Source organism: Trachinotus anak, unplaced genomic scaffold (assembly GCF_046630095.1).
Source record: "Trachinotus anak isolate AG129_WGS33_773 ecotype Australia unplaced genomic scaffold, CSIRO_AGI_Tana_v1 ptg000010l, whole genome shotgun sequence".
Taxonomy (NCBI): Eukaryota; Metazoa; Chordata; class Actinopteri; order Carangiformes; family Carangidae; genus Trachinotus; species Trachinotus anak.
The window spans coordinates 3578701-3600000 of NW_027273861.1; the positions used below are offsets into that span (position 1 = coordinate 3578701).

Consider the following 21300-nt stretch of genomic DNA (forward strand, 5'->3'; position numbering starts at 1 on the left):
GATGTCATATCCCCTACATTTATGTGTCTGCATTTTTTTAAAGTCAGATACACTTTTTACACCTTGGTCGTTTTCATATTTATATTTTAATCAGATGAAGGATTTGAGTCATTGGACATCTGGATCCTAAAGTGATAGTTTGGGACAGATGGGGCCATCCCCAAAAACGTGCAGAGAGATGAAATGTTGGCTGCTGCTGAAGCTGCTTCTCAGCAGGGATGTTGTGGTGAGGATGGTCGGTGTTGTCCAAGACAGCCAGACTCCTGCCAAGCACACACCCAGCCTTTTTAACCAGCTTGTCTGGTCTCGTGTTCTTGTCTGGCCTGCTGCTGCACTGAACAAATATTTTGTTCAGTGTTACCACCAGCAGATATTACATTTTAGAACGTGCTGGTGATTTGAAGAGCTCAGATAAAGCTACTAAGTGTTCATTTGAATTAAAATTATTATAATTCATGTCATCTCAAAGTCAGTGTGAAGATTAAAATACAAACCACTGAACCTGACTTCTGCTGTGGCTAGCCAGGTGACAGTAACAACAATTACAAATTACAAGAGTATTAAATTAATAACTGTATGTACATTGAATCTGCAAATTTATCCGGAAAATCAGATTTAAAAAACGTGGGGATGTGAATACTTTTGTATTCTAAATATTCCCCCAAGTGGCAAGCTGAAACAGTACCTCAAAAAACAGCATTATCCTCTTACCTAATATTGGTGTATTTACATTGATGTTTATTTTAAGACACAACCGTTAAAATGTTTTTGCACTACATATATCTTGTGATGCCTGCAGAAGATGGTTCCACCGTGTGTGTTAGAGGGCCAATGACAGAGGAGAAATTTGTATGTGCACCATGTTGAATCTCTCAGAGAGATAAGTTTTATTGATTTTCTGTTGTTAGAATTGTTTACATTTTGCCTTAATTTTGTTTGTTTAATGTTTTGAATAGTTTTGATTTTCCATGTTTTAATCTGCAATGTGCTGTGTCAGGGTACTGCTTGCACCTCAGGCTGCTCATCAGTTTTTTTTTACCTTTTCTCTTTTTTCCCTGTGTCTCCCCCTCCCTAATATCAAACACATAGTGGCAGAAGGTACGTATTTTGTGTTTAATCTGATTAGGGAGCAACTATGATTGGTTTTCTTTTTTCACCATAACTTGGCACCTGAGGTGTGGTTCAGAAGATACTACATGTTGATGTGAATCTGTAGGACAAGAGATTTGTTGTTTGGTATGAGTAAAAGTGGAAGATAAATAAACCCAGCAGGAAAGATTTTTTTGTATTTCACTCTGCTCTGCATGGTTTGGTCAAGTGAAAAGACCAGATGTACATCAGACACAATAGTATGAGGAAATAATGGATGACAGACAGCCTTGAGGAAGTCAGTCTCTGGTAGGTTGTAGAGTGGCTGAAGAGAGTAGGCTGTATGTTTACACAGACACAGGTTTAATAGTTTTTGCATATTTTTTTAGAATTTCTTTCAAGGTGTCTGCAGCAACAGATGGGGATGTGAACTATGTTTAATCTAAATCACCATTTTTACTTTACTGCAATAACCTTTTCTGCACAAACACTGCAAAATGAAACACGCCATATGAGATCAAAAGTACTTTATTTCTGTGTCTTCCTCATGGACACTTCCACATCAGCTGGTGACAATGAAGACTTCTTGCCTGAGTGTTGTTTCGTCAATTCAAGCTGATATTTTTTGATGTCTTTGTGTGAATACAATTTTAAATGAGGTTTTGTTGGTTTCAGCAAAGCTTCATGGCTTGTTGGATCTGTGGGGTCTGAGAAGTTTAATTACATGTCATTAGTGTTTAGGGCATCTATTGACGCTCACAGGATCAACCACCCTGGAGTGTGTCTCAAATGCAACAGGCCTTTCATTAACCTTCACATTTCGCAGGCAGCCCACAAAAGGTGAGGACACAGGAACTTGGCTGTACTTTGTTGTCCCTTAATGGAAGAAAAGATGAAAACCCTGATCAGGGTTATTTCATGGAAGATGACATTCTATAAAAGACATTCAGTGAAATGTTTGTTGGATTTACCTCCAATGAAAAGTGAATCCAGTGTTGTTGGGTGTGAGATGGATACGACAAGGACGGCTTTCTGCTCAGACGTGGAGTCCACCACTAGTTTGATACTGTGGTGTTGCTTGGACACTGATGGACAATATCACAAGAATTTAAAAAGTAGAGCCACTCACATGAGATCAAGTTTGTGTAATGTTGTCAGCATATGAAGTCATACCTGTAACTGTGTGAAACTTTCCATCACAGAGGCTCTCACGAGGAGTCACAGAGACACTGACAGCACCGCTACCATCATCCACTTTGACACCCACCTGGTAAAAAACTAAAGTCTGTAAACATGGTCATTTTAATCGCTGCCAGATCAGCTTCATTCTGAGAGTGAAAAGTTTTACCTTGTTTTCCATTAAGAACACATTAAAGCTGGCCTCATCACTTTGAACATGGAAGAGCAGACCTGTCAGGTATTGAGGACGCAGTTCGAAGGATAACACGAAGTGGGAGCTAACAGTTAAGTAATTATCTATAAGAGAAATACTCTATTAGATTTGAGCATTTGTTGTAACTTGCGATACATGAGGATCTATAAAGTGAAACATCAAACCTAAGACAATGTGACCACCGCCAAAGTATGTCCCCATCTCTGTGAGCAGGTCAGAGCAGGGTAAAGTTTTGTGGCTTGCCTCAGGCTCCTCAACAGCTACATCATTCATTTTGAAATCTCTTATACAGCCGGTAACACTGTTCATGGGAATGTTGTGTCCCTGTGGGAGGACCAGGAGAGAAGAGGAATTTAATATCTTGATACAGTTCAGCACAAATGTTGTATTTTACCTCTATGAAGCAGTTAAAACTTTTATTTGTCATTTGATAAGGTACAAAGCAGTGAAATGAGGGTCAGATTCCGCAGCAGGGCAGACAAAAAAATATTTTTTTTTCATTATTATGAAAAATAAGGGGTGTTGGAAATATTTCAATATTTGATTTATCGAATATCGGTCCAAATCTAGTAATACGTAAATAAATGAAGGGAAATAAGTGACATGGCTCTTTGGCGGTTTGATACAGACCTTTGTGTTTCTGCTTTTGGGATCACCTCCAAGGTACAAAGGGTTGTGCAGGTCTAGAGATGATCCTTCATTGTTCGGTAAGTGACCATCAGTCACACGGAGTCCATCAACCAGCAGATGAAAAGTGCTCTTCTCCACACTGAGCTCAACCTACACACACACAGACAATCAGTCACACAGGTAAAGTGACGAGTTGTCAGCGTAAAGACATAAGCCAAACACAGTGCACTGTCACTGTAATGTATAGGAGACTGAAGTGAAACGACTCAATGTATCCTGGGCACACAAATGAGCATGAAATTCCCCGTTCACCAAACCCCACCCCCAAACAGTGACTGGCCAATTGCAGCTTAGCAACTACATTTCTCCTGTAGACTACAATTAAAAAAGAGACATGTAAACACATGACACCTTTAGGCATGGGCTGGGCCCAGCAGGAGGAACAGTAATGCTTCCTGTATATGCAGTGGGCCGCACAACGCACGAGCAAACCTTTTGGGAAGGTGGTCTCAGACTTTTGGACCCAAATGTATGTGCTAGCTCTGATGTAAACTGCAAACACCCAGCTACTACTACAGCAGTAACCTAGCATCAAAAGTCATGGAGCATGACATTTGTTAGCCTTTTTATTTTCTATATAAAGACGTTAGCTATATAACTGCTTTGCTGTTTTTCTGACCAACTTGTCGCATGTTAGGTCAGTAGACATTTATTAAAAAGTGGACCTGGCTGCCTGTGGAAGCCAAAGTGCTACAATATGGGAGTTTAGAGTTAACACTAACGTTCTGTTCCGCTCTTATAAGGAGGGAGGTTTACACTCCAGCAGTCTCAGCCAAACTTGCTTTAGATAGCTTTGCCAATTTCATTGTGCACATTAAGATCACTCTGCAGGGGGTTTTTGTTTTAGAGCAAATTATCTAGAAATATTAAAAAGTAAGCTGGAGACAGTTATCAAAGTTAAAGTTAGCATTAGCTTACATTATAGCTACCGCTGACAAAATCAACAGTCAAAATTAGAATTGAAAAAAGTGCCTCTGTTATCATTGTAAACTACATGCATATGGTAACCAAAATTTTAACTGGCGTAGCAACAGTATCCAAGGGAGGGAGGGGCTTAGCAAATGGTCAGTTACTCTGTGCCAGTTGCCGTCGTTGCTCTTCCGTTTGTGCTGAATGATTCTGCTTTGCCCCAGTGACATCTTGATCTTGCCATTGGCCATGTACAGAGCCAGCAGGGGCACAACTCCTCCCCCTGCCACATGGAGGATCAGCCCTTTGGATGACTGGGTCTTGATGTCAAGAGAGAAGTGAGGCCTGCAGAAACACAAGAGTGAGGTTTTACTGTTCATATGAAAAAATACATATTTAGTTGGATGGATGAATTAGTGAATGAATAAAAAATTATGGAAGTTTTTATGAAATCCTGACTACCATTACCTGTGATTAAGGTCCTGTTGTGGCAGGGTGTAACTGAGCCAGCTGTGTTCGTGATAGAGCTGGTATTCACCACGGTGCGCTCCTCGGTTTCTACATTGGCTGTCTGCAGGAGCCTGAATCTGACAGCAGGTGGAGAAATGACCTGTATCACTATCTACGACTGAAAGCAACAGGAGATTTATTGTGGTGCTGTAGAAATGGTGGCTTGTTGTGCTCACAGGTTTGTCTGTGTGGTGCTCTTTCGACACGGTTGCTGATGAAAGGTTAGCATGTGGTTTGTTATGGAGGCTGCACAGGCCAGGAACAATGTCTCCCGTTTGTGAGAATGAGCTTAGATCAGCAGGTATGAAGCTCTGCTTAGGCCTGTGTCAGATTAGAGATTTTTATTAAACATTCATTAATGTTAACATTGGGAAAAAAGGATAGAATATTAGAACAGATGTGCTGTTAAAACAACATGTAAAGATTTCCAAACCTCCTTGTATAAAGGTTAGCGATGCAGCCTTTGAATTTCTTTCCTTGTGATTTTTGATGCACTGGCCTAACATGGCGGATTGGTCCCTGACTCGCATGTACATTATCAATGCTGAGGTCCAGCCTGAGAAAATTGTGACAGCTTCAGTGATGTGCTTTTTAAATTGTAATTAAGGTAAAGGTGCAATTGTTGACAAAAGGAAGATACAGCTTACCCTGTTGGCCCCCTCGCTGCAGTAAGGTAGTGCCAGTTTCCATCACTGTATCTTTTATCAGACTTCAAGGTATGATTATTGCTGTTAAATACTACATAGCCATCGGACAGGGACAGATGAAGGTCCTGCAGAAGATCAGAGATTAGTGTCACGGTCGCCTTGATCTGTTGATGCTCATTTAAAAGCTGATCTGCAGGGACGTGCAGTGTTTACCTGGGAACTGCTCCTGAGAAGAGCACCATGTTTGCCTGTGGTCCTGAAGCCCAGAGAGACTCTGAGCGGCTGTTCATCTCGGACAAATAGGGAATCAATGGACAGAGCTGAGGACAACGTAGCTGCACGAACACCCTGCACAAGTCAGAAACACACATTACATTACATTCATGTCTAAGTGCTGTTTTCTCCATCACCTACTGACTTGTGAAAAAATGAAAGGAGAAAAATTAATATATATATTTTACTAATTCATTTATTTGCTTCATCTACTTTGATTTCTTTCATTTCAAATCTATATAATGTAACGTAATTCTTATGTCTCAGTGTTGGTGACAGTCAGGGCTGGAGACATTATGTCTTCAGGTTGTCCCATTCTTATGAACATTATATCTCAGTAACGGCTTAAGAGAATTTCTGCAAATTTGGCACAAACATTGCACTCAAGGGTGAACTGATTACATTTTGGTGGTCAAAGGTCAAAGCTTAAGGACACGGTGACCTCACAAAACACGGTTTTGGCCTTATAAGCGCAATATCTCTGGAACTCCTCAAGGAATCTCTTTCCATTTGGCACAAATGTCCACTGGAACTCAAGGATGAACTGATTAGATTTTGGTGGTCAAAGGTCAAAGGTCATTGTGAGCGCACAAAACATTTTTAAGCCACAACTTCATTGTGCAACTATGATAAAATTTCACACAAATAGTTCATATTTTATATGATTCTGGATAAACAGGGATGTAACCTGAAACTAGTCTGAGTGGCGGAGGGATACAACTGAGAGGCAGTAATTCTAGTCTTTAAAGTACTGATCCTGTGATGGATATTTTAAGACTGTGTTCACTGAAAGACATTAAATGTAGGGCAGCCATGTATCCTGGTCATTGCTTTTTGGAAGTTTACCAGTAGTGAGTCTGGACATCCATCAGTGACACCCATCGTCCTGTTGCACTCCACGATCTCACCGTCTGCTGTCAGGTGATCCACACATCCTCTCAGCGGTGGAGCTGTGATGTTGTACCTGAGATTCAAACACATAACAGACCGACACCAGTGTGCAACAGGCTAACTTGCTTGGCTGAAGCTGTGAATGCTGCATGCTTGCTTTGTTACCTCTGCCTGAGCGTTGCTGGCAGACCCCCGACGTAATAACTCATGTAGTTTGTAGGAATGTGATCTGTGGAGATTTTCTGTTGTCCACACTGCACAGTAAATTGGTCTGCAGTCGTGATCGCAAAGAGTTTGTCCTGAGACAGGAAACATACATTTAGGAGACAAGCTTAATGTTCGTTGTGGAAAATAAGAAATTTTAGATCATCTTACAAAAAGAGACACTTGGTCAGCAGTCTGAGCTCTGAGCTCTCGACCTGCTTGTTGTCCCTGAAGCACCAGGAAGCCTCTCTCCACATACACACAGAAAAAAGACTCCTGCAACATAAAACATGTCAATCATGTATCTGTTTGCAGAGCATACATTTCTCAACACTAACTATTTGACTGGTGCTCCTGCAGATCTCCTCAATTCAACAAGAAGCATCATACTTCATTTCCAATGTAGAATAACAAGGCGTCTGTCTCTCTACTGTTTGTGTGAAATTTGAACAGTCTTCTTTTCTTGCGCGGCTCCTTTATTAACACCATGCGGAAACCTGTTCCATCGTAGTAATCAGACACCTCTGACTGAGGAATCCTAAACAAGTTAAGAATCATTTCATCATTATTAGTATATAAACAATAAACCAATATAAACATAACAATCTTTTATTAACCTTACTTAATATGTGGCTGCTTTGCATCCATATTGACTGCATGTTTGTAGTTGAACAAGCAAACAGGATTGTCATTGATGTAGGAGAGTTTCATTGCTCCTCTGTATTTGGGGTAACGCAGCTCCAGTGGAGGCTAAAAGAGTCAAAGGAAGAGGGACTGAAACTGCCAACAGGAGTGAATGGATGAGTTCAATGAGAATATTTTCATCAATGGCAGGTTAATTATTGGTCAGATTTCTGGTTCATTTGTGACTGTCAAAACTAATTTCTGGCTCTGAATTGCTCAATGGGCTATGGAAGCCTGTTTCTGACAAGAAAAGAAAAAAAATACACAAAAGTAAAACAAGATAAAAAAAAAAAACAAATAAAACAAAAAATAATGATAAGTAACAATTAATATTACATGCACAGTTGTAACTCAAAGTTTGAGGTATTAAGTCATGATTATTTGATACTGAGTCAGAATTGTGAGATAGTAAGATAAAATTCTGGCTTGTCAAAAGTTTGAGGTACTAAGACAAAAGACTGACTTATTAAGTCTAAAATATTAAACCAGAATTCTGAATAACTAAGTCAAAATTATGAGTTAAGTTAAAATCATGAGATATTAATTCAGAATTACTGACAAACAGTACTAACCCTAATTTAAAACTTTAAAACATTTAACATTTAATTATAGTGAGTAATAAGTTAACATTTAAAAGTTAACTTCTTACTTACTATAATTACTAGTAATTAAGAATTCTGACTTAGGAAGTCAAACATTTTTTTAATTAGTAAGTCAAAATTATGAGATAAATTATTATTTTCTTGCTGAGATGGGCGTCCACATGTATAAGGCACATAGGCTTGTTTTCTGGGGCAGAGTTTGGTTGCCAATAGAGATTGATAAAAGCCTTGTCTGAGCCCTTCATCTGTTTCTGCCAAAGTAAATCCATGCAGGCATAATGGAAAAACAGCAGCGACTGGTTACCGTAAAGTTGTCAGGATAGCCACCCACGTAGACAACAACACTGTCTGCATCCAAGTCAAGGATGCCGGTCATTGTGTTTGGAAGCTGATGGTAAGGGAGACTGACAGTTTTCTGTGATGTGAAGTTCTGTGTGATGTTCACTTGAGCATCTTGGTAAACTCTGGAGGAACATGGAGATAATCAACATGTTAATTTCACATGTTGGAGGAGTCATTTCCCCACAGAAAGTTTGGGAAATCCATGTTCACTTTCTACACTTCTGTCATGTACGTGGAGTACCTGTGAAAGATAACCCTGTCAAAGTCTGAGGAGTTCACATTAGTGGTGGTTGTTATTCGACTGGTTTCCACCTCATGGACAACTCCACCCAACTTGTAGACACAAATCAACACGCCGTTTCTGATAGCCATCCCGATGTAGTCTCCAGAGGCCTGTAAATTAAAGAGCATGACAGACAAAATAAAAATATAGAAATTCAAATAGGATTGTATGACTCACAATGACTTCCTGTGAAAGACAGATCTGTCTAAATATGAAGGAGTCAAGCTCACGTCCATGTTGCCCAAGTAGAAAACGAAGAGGTTGGCATCTCTGCGTTTGTCTTGCTGCCGCTTGCGTCTGCGGTCAGCCTTGGAGGGATTGTTTCGATGGCGATTGAGAAGCAGGTCGACAGCTGTAAATGGTTTTATGTCTTCGAGGTTTCTCGGAGGACGAAGCTCAACATGACCTTTTCCATTGAACGTAGTGGCAATGGAGAGCTGTAAGAAGATCAGACAACAAGTACTTTCATATCCTCTGGTCATATTTTTAAAATTACATGTAACTTAGGACATTGCATTGTGTCAAATTAACAATAAAAAGGTCAAAATAGTCCCAGCAGTGCTTTTGCATTTGTGTTGTGGCTTTTGTATTTGTGTTGTTGCCTTTGCATTCATCTTTTTGCTTTTTTATTTGTGTTGGTGCTTTTGCATTTGTTTTGTGGCTTTTGTATTTGTGTCGTTGCCTTTGCATTCATCTTTTTGCTTTTTATTTGCGTTGGTGCTTTTGCATTTGTGTTGTGGCTTTTGCATTCATGTTGTGGCTTTTACATTCGTGTTATGGCTTTTGCATTTGTGTTGTGGCTTTTGTATTTGTCTTCTGGCTATTGCATTTGTGTTGTAGGTTTTGCATTGTGTTGACTCATCTGAGCCACCATACAAAACAATAGACCAAACAATGCTCTAAAGCTCCATAGAGCTGAGGGAAAAGGCAGAATCAGGTGATAATTCTCCATCAGCTGATGATTATGAGTCACCTCTGTCACATGCAAGTAGTGATTTGATCCATTGTAAATGTAAAAATATTGATAGCTGCTTTAAATCAAGGCTGACAGGTAAGAAACATTAGCGGTGAACATACACATAAAAGACACAGATACATAAAAAGCAGTGTCTTACCCTGTTGACAAAGTTTCTTGTCTCCTCTATCACCTCCTTGATTCTCCTGATGCTCTCTGTCATGTTGGCACTGAGAGGCTCCTTCCAGCTGAGAGCCTCAACCTGTTTGAGGTTGTTTGTCAGCGCAGGGAGAGCTGCATTCAAGTTCTTCACTGAAAAAGACAAGAAATAAATCAAATATCAAAAAAATGAAAGGAAAAGGGAACTGGTATATTTTAAGAACACATTTGTACCATTAAATACTCACATGCCTGTTCTGCGTCAATCAACATATTGTCCATATTGACACTGACATTGGTTAAAGTTATTCTTTCCACTTCCTGGCTGATATTCCTCAGTCTCTCTGTTATATTTCTGAGAGTGGAGTTGGATGCAGATGTAGCTGCTTTAGCAGACTCTATCAGGACTTTTGTGTCATCTGAAATCAAAACACCAAGATGATCTGCTGTATTTTTTTGCATAAGTGCATAATCTGCCATTTCTTGTCACCTCTGTAGCAGATTTCGAGTGACCCACTGACCTCTTCTTATTGATTTGAGGTCATCACTGACGGCTGAGATGCCTGTTCTCAGTGATTCTCTTTTTTCTTTTTGCTTCTCCACACGCTCTTTGTGGGTTTTCACTATATCTGAAAGCACTGTTCAAAAGAAATTGAAAAGCATTTAATGTTTTCAAAGTCAAGATGCTAATGTGTGACTTGTTACAAATTGTCCTTTTTACACACTTTTCAGGTCACTCTGAGTGTTGTTTGCTTCTGGTTGTAAAAGAGTTAAATTATTTTTGAGTCCTTCAGCCCTGTTGACCAGTCCTCCCTCCTTTACATCCTAATTTACAGGAAGAGAAGCATATCAATATTTTTGATCAACATTGCAATGGCTAAACATTTACATTTGTTTAGTTACATTTAAGGCTCGACCAGCAGCCTCTCTGGACTGATTTGCTGCCAACTCTGCCTCTTCTATGGCATTTATGATGCTGTTATAAGCTCCTGTAAGCAGCACACTGAGCACCTCAGTACTTTTGGTGGCATTATGAAGAGCTCTGCAATAACACACAGAATGGTGTATTAGTGTCAACACAAACATAAAATCATTTATACCCCCCTTCTTTATTTCTTCTCTTTTGCACTCACTGTTGAAATCCTGCTGCAGCTCTGTTAAGTTGGTCTGTATGCTCCTCAGCCCTGGTCACAATATCCACTTTGGCCTTTGTGTGGAAGATGTTACCAAACTTCTTAAAAAGTTCTCGTCTGGCACCATCTAGTGGAGCTGCATCACTCTCAAATTCCTGCAATTTACACTCAGTAAACTCAGTTTGCACAGTTCAAATCTTGTCTCATGGAATCATGGTGGTAAAAAAAAGCCATCTTACTTTTTTAATCTGCTTGAGCGTTAAGAGGATGTTGGTAATATTTTTTAGCAGGTCTTTAGTCATCTCAGTCACAGGAAGGAGCGTGCTTTGTTCTTTCTCCACCTGAGTTTGAAGATGCTGATGAATGGTGAACAAAGACATGTGAAGACATCAGTACAACTCTGATTTTGTACATCTGAAATGTATGATACTACAAATTGAGGGCTGTGTTTTACATCACCTGCAGATGTTGTAGTGAAGTGTGACTCTTCAGGTTGAGGCCCTGTGTCCTGTCGACTCTGTCCTCTGCTTCTAACAGCAGCTCAGCCAGTTCCCTCAGAGAGGAGCCTGAGACCATCAGAGAGTCTGCGATCTGGCTCAGGACAGCCTGGATGGTTTCCATGGCAACTGTCATGATGTCTCTGATTAAGTTCAACACTGAGGAGAACATGCAGAGTTTGGATGTATATGATAAGTGGAGGAGCTTATTTACTAGTTTGTTTGTTGGTTTTTCTTTGGATTACTTTCATTTATTTGTTTTATTTTTTGATAGTATTTTCTTTTGTTAGTCAGTTGTTTATTTATTTTATTTGCTTGTTCAGCACAGTTAGTTTTGGTTAACTGGTATTTGTTTGGGTACCACTATGGGTATGGGTAGGTAGAGAGGTTTAGGATGCACCTGGGTGGGCCTTGTTTTTTTTTGTTTTTTTTTACCATTGGTTTAATCGTTCAGTCATATCTATTCTTCATTTACTCCTTTAATGCCTCCTTAAAGGAACAGAATAACAAACATGAGCTTATGTTCTCTTCCTAAAGTCCTTCCCAGTTGCCTGGCAACCTCAGGGTGATGACTTTGCACCCTGCCAGGATATGGTTCAGCACATGACCCCTGCTGCTAGTAGGTGGATTTTCTTACCACTGAACAAGTCACACTATAATAATAGATGTATTCCCCCTGCTACCACTGGCTGTAGCTTCATATTTACTGTGCAGATGTAAGAGTGGTTTTAATCTTCTCATCTAACTCACAACAAGAAAGCAAAATAGAATATTTCCCAATATTTTTTCTTAATTATTATTAATGAAGCTCTGGTGAGAGGGTTAAAAGTCTTCCAGATCAGCTTTAGTTTTGTTGTTTTTGTTTATCAAATTGAGAAGAGAAGTGATAAACAAAGTGTGTATTAGTAATGGTGGTTGCAGCTTTAAAAATGAGAGAATATAACTGTTGAAAGTGGGTTGACCTATGTGTAGAGCCCTCTACTTCATATCATTGTAAAGTGAATTTGGTTCATGTTAGAGGGATGAGCCAAACACCAGAGAGACATTAAGAAATGAATTTAAAAAGCCTCTCACGGTTGTGTGCCTCCTCATGCTCGCTGCCAGCGCTGGCTCTCTGAGCAGTGCAGCCTCTCTCTCTCATTTCCTGCACAATGCACTGAGCCTCCTCCATCATCCCGACTTTGTCGTTTTCAGAGAGAGTGACAGATCCTCCAGATTTCACCTCAGACAGCTGCTTCATCAATCCTGACAAACCATGAAGAAGAGAGACAACACCATTGATGGTAGACCTGCTGCTGAGGCCCACGCTGACCCAACCAGTCATTCAGTTTCCTGAACAAGCCCAACGAAATCTTGGACACAAGACGCAGGAAACATCAACATATTCTGTTGATGTCAGATGTGACACCACCTTGAGACGACGTGAGCACCTACAGTCATATCTGAGGAATGTACCTTGTGTTGCTGTGAGGAGAGCTTCAGCTTCAGAGAGAAGATCATCTGCCTTCAACTTTGTGTCATTCACATTCTGCAAAACTGTCTCCAGATCTGATTCAGTTTGAAGAGTCTGGAAAAAAATAAAAAATAGTCTTCTCATGTGTTACCTGTTAACTGTTTACACTCAGCACGATAGGCAGAAGACATATTGTTGGGTTGAGAGGATTATGAACTGCGAGTTTTAAGGTTTCTCGCTTTGTGAAATCTTTCTGTAATTAGTTTATGAAAATAACTTTCCTCCTAAACTCCTTTGATTAACTGAGGAAAATTCACTCCAGGTACCTCAGCAGTCAGGTGACTCAAGTCAGCTCCGACAACATGCACATCTGTTTCCAGCTGTGCAACCTTTGGGTCCAGGTGTCTCACAGCAGTGCTGTAGATCCCAACCAGGATCTGGGGGGGGAAACAGGGGGGGTGAGCAGTACTCAACGTGGAGAAACATCATCATGTGATATTTATATAACAGGGATTGTGACTTATTTTTATTTATTTATTTTTGGAAAACATTTTGTTCTAATTATAACATGAAGATACCAAATAACTGACTGCATGTACCTTGGTTTCAGAGACGTTAGCCTCCAGGTTGTTCAGCGTGGTGTGTGAACCAGAGTCTGGACTGATGTTCTGCAGCTGCTGCTCCAGCCGAGCCAGACCATTGTCCATCTCCTCCAAGTCCACCAGTAAAGAATAGATGCAGCTGTCACAATCTGTCGGTAAATACAAGGAGAGGACGAAACACATCAACATCTGGTTAGTTCTAGATTTTCAACACAAACCCACCATGTTAGCTGCTGTGACCAGATGTGCTGCACGAAAGCAGTTTTATAACGTCCTCTGTGCCTCTGCGGTCTTGAGACTACAAATTGATACCAGGAAGCCACTGTTTATAAACTGGAGGAATGGAGTTAACACGAGTATTTATCATTTATCATGCAGGCTGACAAAAAGATGTTGTTGGTTGTGTTATGGGAAATGTAGGATCCAGGGTTTTAAAACTAAAAGTCAAGATATCTCAGCCTCAAACTTACTGTGAGTTTATATCACCTCCTTTCCACAGGGAGGCACAAGGAGTGGTGGTTCCTTGTAAGTGAATGTGTCTTAACCTTCAAGTGAATAATCTCCAAGGTGAGTAGTATTTTCTTAATTTTCTAATTCTGGTGTATTTTAGAATTGATATGAAAGCTAATGGATAACCTTTGATCTACTTGTTGTTCTATATGTTAAATAATACTCCTAAAGTAAGGCTAATTATTATTTGAAATATTTATGGTATTTCTATGTGCAAATGTTTGATTTAAAGGTTGGATATTGGATTTGTTTGGGTAATGTTTTGTTTTGTTTTCTTTAGCCCTGGCTCCTTCAGAAGCATCCTGGAAATCAACATTCACATCCTTAACCTAAAATTGAAAATTATTGAGTCTCAGTCCCCCAGCCTTATATGTAAAATGTAATATTCAATCACTTACCCCTCTTCAAGTTCAGTTTTTTTTTTTAGTTTTGTTTAGTTTAGTTTTTTTTGTTAGTTTTTTTGTATTAGTGTGAAAATGTACATTAACCTCCAGTTAGTGAATCACAAATGTTCAAGGTGCCATCCCCCGAGTTGCAGGGCTTGCAGCTGCCTCCCTGTACCATTGGGTTGCCGTAGTAACCATGTGCACATCTTAAAGAGAGGACAAACAAGAAGGAAAAAACTGCTTTTACTTTTAGTGACAGACTCACATACTAAAATAATGTATATGTTGTTGAGCAGTGGATGGCAGGGTTTAGGATGTACACTTTGAAATGCAAATGATGGATGGTTGTGTTGGTTGTGTGTCACTTATTGAGCAGCAGACAAACCTCTCACATCTGGCTCCAGTGTAACCACGTTTACACAAGCAGTCAACTTCTCCTGAGCCGATGTTCAGACAGGCCAAAGCAAAACTGAGAAACAATTCATGAGATCTTTACACTGATCCAGGAAAGAAACACAGGGGAGCTTGGTTGAGCCAGGCAATAAAAAGAGACTGACTTGTTCCATGTGAAGGGACATGGACAGGCACGGCAGGTCCTGTTGGCTGCGTTTCCATAGTAACCCTCTCTACACTGCTCACAGTGGTCACCGGTAGTGTTGAACTGACAGTTCTGGAGGTTAGATGAAACACAATACTGTGACAATGTGTGTGTGTGCACATACCACAACTTTTAAGTGAGCTTTAAATCAACAAATGAACATGTACCACTGTGTGTGTGTGTGTGTGTATGTGAGTGAACACCAACCACACAGTTCCCTGTACTCTCATCACACTCATCGGAGAGTCCGTTGCAGCTGCAGGGTACACACTGACCCCGGTACTGCCCAGTCCATTCTCTGTAGAAGCCAGAGCTGCACTTCTTTGTGGACACAGAGAGCTGAACTGTGACTGTGGGACATTTAACACAAGCAAACACCCCACCAGCACTCACCTGGTTTGGTTCGAAGAAATCTGTTATCACAAAGTAATCAAGGTGAGGCATAGAGCGTGAGAGAAACACGTGGTCATACCTACACTGAAGAGCATTTATGTGTTGGAAATGGGCATACAGGACAAACCATGTAGGGTGGACCCTTTGTATACATGGTATATAATAAAATGCATGTCTGACAGTGACTGTGCTGTTCTCAACAGATGATATGAGAATAAAAATTAAACCAGAATGATAACTTGACCTTACACAGGATGCACCAAAATCATATCACTGAGAAACAGTTGAAATCAAAGGTACAAAAACCACTATAAACAACTGAGGATCCAACAGAGAACTGCATTACCTGAGTAATAGCACCCGCTGTTTGGTTGATGAAGGAAGGATCACAGAACTTTTTCGTGCTGTGTGTCCTCTGATGGATCTGAGTGTGTCTCTCATGCCAGCACTTCAGATGTTTCTGAGCTGCAACGCAAAGCAAAAGCAGCCACACTGCACCACAAAGCAAAGATCCTTTCCAGGGCATTATGAGCTCTTCACTGAGCCATGTGAGTCCAGCAGTGAAACGAAGACTCTCTGTCTTCTCCTCCTCCTCAGGTAAACCTTGACGCAGGTGAACCTTGGAGCTTTTTATGTGAGACATCTGAAGAAAAGCTGGACTGTGAGAAACAACCAGTGTAAAGGAGTATAGGCTTTCACACAGGCAGTTTCAAAGTCCAATGAGGTGTGGTTGCACTTGCAGACATTAAGGCTTTTAAGGAGCTGTGGAGCTTGTGTGTGTTTGAACAATAACATGCAACAAAAACACTTTGTTTTCACTTTATTATCAGTCAATTAAAACATTTCATTTGCTCCAGTAAGTATATGGTAGAAATATTGTTTATGATGGTTGGAAAAAAAACTGAAACAAAAATGTGCATTTAAAATAAACACCATTGTATTCTGTCTGCAAAAGACTCAAGTGGAGGCCTGAAACACACTTTAGGCCTCCAGGCTCAGATTTACCCACCACCACCACCCCCACCCCTCCATCCTTCCCCCTCACTATATGTAATTTCTACTAAGTACAACAAGTATTATAGTAACAAAAAATGAAAAAAGGTCTTGCAGTCTGAAGATATAACATGAACGTTAAAAACAAGCAGAGGCTAACATTGCTCAGTGGGTCTAACAGAGAGATTTGGTTGACATTCACCAATAAAACTCCCCCCGATTCACTTTATTTGGTTCAATCTCTAAAATCAATTGGGTTGTATAATTGAACTGAATAATTATTACGCATTTGTTAAAGCAAGAGGGTGTAACTTGTGGAAGAGCAGCCTTAAGTGACACCAGAAAGTGGCACAACAAAATGAACAAAGTATTTGGTAATGGAAGCTTGGGCAACTTCTGTAGCTGGTGATCTAACTGCAAACACACTATCCAGTCGAGAATATGGCGGCGCTGGTCTGTGACAATAGTTTTATAATATTTATCTTCTCTATACTGCTCCTGTCCCTCCCTTGTGGCATTTTGTTGTCAGGATTATTCATCAATTCGTTCAGTTAATGAAGAGCTTCGTTGCTAACAGGAAAATAGGTTCACATTCAGTTAGTACCATCGGCTCTGTAACTATAAGCAAACCATGGCTCTTTTGTGGAGCCGTTTCTCCAGCAGCGGAGGTCAAATAAAACTGGAGGGGGCAACTAATTATTGTTCCTATGATAGCTTCCTCCATTTTGGACTCCCTGGCTCCTCTCCCTCCACTCCTGTCAGAGGTCAGCACTGTCAAGATGCTACAGGCATACTTGTGGGTCAAAGTTTACCAAAAGTTAATGGAGCAGTGTGTAGGACTTTGGGGATCTGTTGGCAGAAATGAAGTATAATATTCATAATCGTGTTTTCATTGGTGTATAATCACCACCTTGTTTTCATTAGCTTAGAATTAGCCCACCATATCTACATATGAACTAGACAAGTTTGCCACATTAGACTGCCATGTTTCTACAGTAGCCCAGAACAAACAAATCAAACACTGGCACTTTTGTTACCTGTATGCTACTGTAAGTTTTCCTACACACTTGGAAATGGAGAGGTAAAGGGAGGGTTGCAACCTGCAACCACACCACTAGATGCCACTAAATCCAACACACTGATTCTTTAAACTGGATTCAATATGTGCCTGCAAGAAAATCCACTAATCACTACTGTTCCACTGGAATTAATTATTTAGGTTTTTAATGTTGATGTGACCAGATCTTTATGGCTTTTTTGTTAAATCTACTTTTTACTTTTTATTTAAAAGTGAAGGGATTTGTTATAAATTCTGTACAAAGTTTATTCTGTCCAAAGTTGCCCAGAGTTTTGCTTTAATATTTAAATTGTTTTGTTTGACTAATCAAAAAACATTTCAAAGGCTAATTGAATCATGTGTTTACTTTGTCCCTGAGAGAAGCAATGTGCTCACTGTAAAAGGCCGATGTGAGTGTTTCCACAAAACATCTTCAGTATCAGAAAGGTTCAGCAGAAGGTTCAGAAAATATCGATAACAGGACTTTAGAGATGATGTAAGCTGTATGAGCAATGACTGATGTTGTTTTCTGGAGCTCCACTGACAGACCAGTGGAGGAGTTTAGCATTAAATCATCAGAATCATAGAATAGGGTACAAGGCGTAGCTTGCAATGCCACAAGTGTTTCTGCCATCTCGGATCAGTCGCATGTAGCCACCTTCACCCCAACTGGAACCCCAACTATAAACCAAAAAAAAGCAAAAATTCACATTAAAACCAAAAACAAGAAACATTTGTACATGATATATAATAGAAAATGTCGTGTTTGATAAACTATCCTATGTTATTTAGTCGGTCTGACCTGTTTTTGATGATCCAGTAGTCTTGGCCTCCTTCAGAGCCATAGCCAACCAGCAGCACTGCATGACTCAAATTGTTGGGGTTACAGTTGGGCTCATCATATATGCCTGAAAATTAAAATTAAACCATTATTGACTTTTTTTTTGGCCACTTGGGGGCAGTACAGACAACCTGGAAGGACAACTGTTATTTGTTTTCAGCCGTTACAAAGAAAGATTATCGTTCATTTGGAGTTGTGGGTCTGGCCACATGAAGAATGTAAATCCAACAGCCCATGAGAGACATGTCCAGCCTATAAAGTGAGGTTGTGAACCAAAATACCAAAACAACCAGTGGAAAGATGCTTGCAGAGGGTTTGCCGAGCTGGGTGATGAGCAACACCTTTGACATAGATGTAGTTATTGATCCATTGTTAATATAAGATTATTGATTATAGCAGCTTCAAATGCTAGAAAATCTTCTCTTCATCAATGACATGATAATTGCATTGAGGGGATATTTTAAGACCATTAACCTGAGCTGTAGAACAGGAAGCTTGAATGATCTGCATCAATGGCTACTGTGATTGGACCAATGGTTGCCACAGCATCAGCCAGAGCCTGCTCATCCCCTTTGGGTATGAACCTGTAGTCTTTAATATGAGCAACTGCGAGTCTGCTGTCGTAGTAACATGGCTGGCTGTCCTGTTGAGAGAAAATCAAACTAAATGTTAACAGCGCTTGAAACACAAAGATTTACAGTTTGGACTGATCCAATGGAGGCGGAGCCAGCAGCCTCACCACTGAGGTGTAAGGGTAGGTGCTTGTCGACTGCAGCCCGTTCTTCACCACGTAGTTGTAGGCGTTGGCCATCCAGGCTCCACTGCAGCCATAGGTACCGTACGACCTAGAGCAGTCCACCAAGTTTTGCTCGCTCAAGGATACAAGCTGACCTGTCCTCTTGTATAGTTGTCCCTCAATAGCTCCTGTCGTGCTGAAGGCCCAGCATGACCCACAGTAACCCTGAGAAGAACATTTAAAGCATAGATTTGAAGGTGGTCATGACTCAGTCTGGATGAAATACACTCAAGTGACTGTAAAAATGTCTTACCTGATCTTTCACCTCAGTGACATAACCCATGTTCCTGTAGTCAACAAACAAAGCATCTAACATCCTGGCATTGTCACGCAGCCTCCAGGCGGAGACGGTTTTCCCTCTCTTTGCAAACTGAGCGTCTATAATGGCACCTTGCAAAATCCGGTATTCTTGTCTTGTCTGTACAGAGAAAAAAAATGATACCACTCTCGTATTAATACGTTACATTTGAAGCTACAGCCAATAGCTTAATGTAGTGTTAGGACAGGAAACAGGGAACAGCTAGCCTGGCTGTAAGGTATATATTAAATAGTGAGAAATATTATTTACTTTGATTTGCAATCGTGAGCAGGGATATTTTAGCATATAGAGGGAAATACTAGTCCTTACCAGGTCTCCATATTTATTCATGACCATAGTGAACAGCCTCATCCCCATAAAGAACCCTTGATTATTGTCTTCAATCATCCTCATGTTCCCCTCCCAGATGGCTCTCCTTTCGATGTCGTCCTGCATGAGAACACAAAACGCACCAAGAAAAACTCAGGTGAATCACAGCACATATACGTTGTTGTTGTTGTTGAAGCTTGTATTTTAAGAGGTGGAGTGAGTCGCACCATCTCCTCGTGGGTGATGCCATAGCTGTTCTTCCAGATCTCCCACTCAGTCAGGACCACCTCATCTGAGTCTGATGCTACGTGCCGAGGGCAGCACAGCAGCAGGACCCAGAGCAGAGCTGCTCTCAGCAGGAAGCCGGTCTGCTGAGCTACAAGGACAGCAGCATCACAGTTTGTCATTTACAGTAAACTCAGTGGAGTAACTACAGGGACACTTGTCTCAAACTGTGGTTTTCATTGCACACTGAAATTTGGATTTCTGATCAATTTATAATTACATCTTGTCAACAAGTTAAAAGTTTATACAGGTTGTCCGACCAAAAACATCACTACTTTATTTTCAGTATCATCCTTTGAAAACATGATTCTTTCCAGTTCTTCTTGGATTTAATGTGCTTTGTACTTTTTAGATTTTAGATTAAAGCAATGAGACAGCAACTTCCTACTGTAAAAATCCAGAATGTTTGCTCTAACAGTTGAAAACATTTTATCTGTCTTTCTATGGGAATGATTCTTAACAAAAAACTCATTTGTAAAGGCTGTGTTATATACATGTTGCACATGCATGTCATTCTTATGACTGAACTAAATCTAAACACTAAAATGCAGTTAAATATAAAAATTGCACAGCAAATGGGGACTATATCAATTTAAATCATCCTGGCACAAACTCTAAAGTGCTGCAGTTTAAGTTAAACTTTTAGACATGAATTCATTTAATTAAGCAAAGGTTCATCTTTCTTAAAGCAACAGTGAAACTGACCTAAAAGTCAACTATGTGTCAAAGCTTTTGGCATTCAGTGAAACTGTCCAGTTTGTCTTTAAAATGAAAGATAGACTCTCAGATTTCAGATGAAACGAAAAGCCCTGACCAGCTTACCTGTGTGGATGTGAGTCTGTTTTGTTCCCATGGTCTGACAGCAACTCTGGACAGTGATGCAGCAACAGACTGACCCTCCTTATATAGCTTTGCAGTAAGTGCATGCTTCTGCTCTACTTTTACTGAATCCCCAAATCAACACTTGTGGCAGCAGCTGAGAAGGATATTAGTCAACAAAAATAAGATGCCTTCCCTCTGTAATACCTCATTATCATTTAGAGAGAGGGAAAGCTGCAATTTTCCAAATCCCTGAAATGCTGGTTTATAATTGAGCACAACACCTGACATATAACTTTCCAAAACCAGTGGTGCAAGAAGTACACAGGTCCTTTACTACAGTAAAAATACCAGTACATTAATGTAAAAATATTCCATTATAAGTCAAACTTCTGTATTCAAAATAATGCTTAGGTCAAAGTGCAGATGGATTATTAGCAAATGTATTGCTGTAGCTGGAACTGGTTTTTAACAGTTTGTACAATTTTTGTCCAGTGGTTCCCATCGTAGAGATCTCAAGATAAATGGAGAGATGATTAATGGGAGAGGAAAGAAGAAAAAAATATTCTGATACACACATCTTTATAATTATTAACTTATCTCTAATCTTTGAATTTTGGTCATACAGTGGAAAATTTGACATTTTTGTAAAACAATGAATGAATCTAAACCCTTTGA

General features: G+C 40.1%; 2 protein-coding genes across 3 annotated transcripts; both read right to left on the reverse strand.

The window, feature by feature from the left end:
- Positions 1-777: 777 nt before the first annotated feature.
- On the reverse strand, positions 778-15781 carry lama3 (laminin, alpha 3). 2 transcript variants are annotated; one of them, XM_071486965.1, is made up of 37 exons: positions 15018-15781; positions 14770-14882; positions 14598-14681; positions 14315-14418; positions 13314-13465; positions 13041-13151; positions 12717-12828; positions 12336-12506; positions 11224-11420; positions 11004-11120; positions 10765-10919; positions 10535-10673; positions 10357-10456; positions 10153-10269; positions 9880-10050; positions 9633-9784; positions 8748-8954; positions 8476-8627; positions 8197-8356; positions 7229-7356; positions 6997-7144; positions 6778-6882; positions 6568-6701; positions 6358-6475; positions 5452-5586; positions 5239-5363; positions 5025-5147; positions 4768-4912; positions 4550-4668; positions 4246-4426; positions 3113-3262; positions 2647-2806; positions 2438-2565; positions 2263-2356; positions 2061-2174; positions 1901-1965; positions 778-1796 (listed from the first exon to the last, which is right to left on the reverse strand). In XM_071486965.1, exons 1-37 carry the CDS (start codon positions 15252-15254, stop codon positions 1761-1763), a joined length of 4959 nt encoding a protein of 1652 aa, XP_071343066.1. In that variant the 5' UTR covers positions 15255-15781; the 3' UTR covers positions 778-1760. The 2 variants fall into 2 exon arrangements, with proteins under 2 accessions (XP_071343066.1, XP_071343065.1); XM_071486964.1 differs by having other exon boundaries at positions 780-1965.
- A 227-nt stretch (positions 15782-16008) lies between these two features.
- cts12 (cathepsin 12) lies at positions 16009-20674 on the reverse strand. The gene is made up of 8 exons (XM_071486934.1): positions 20626-20674; positions 19746-19894; positions 19519-19638; positions 19144-19308; positions 18834-19055; positions 18569-18737; positions 18056-18161; positions 16009-17934 (listed from the first exon to the last, which is right to left on the reverse strand). Exons 1-8 carry the CDS (start codon positions 20654-20656, stop codon positions 17835-17837), a joined length of 1062 nt encoding a protein of 353 aa, XP_071343035.1. The 5' UTR covers positions 20657-20674; the 3' UTR covers positions 16009-17834.
- Positions 20675-21300: the final 626 nt, after the last annotated feature.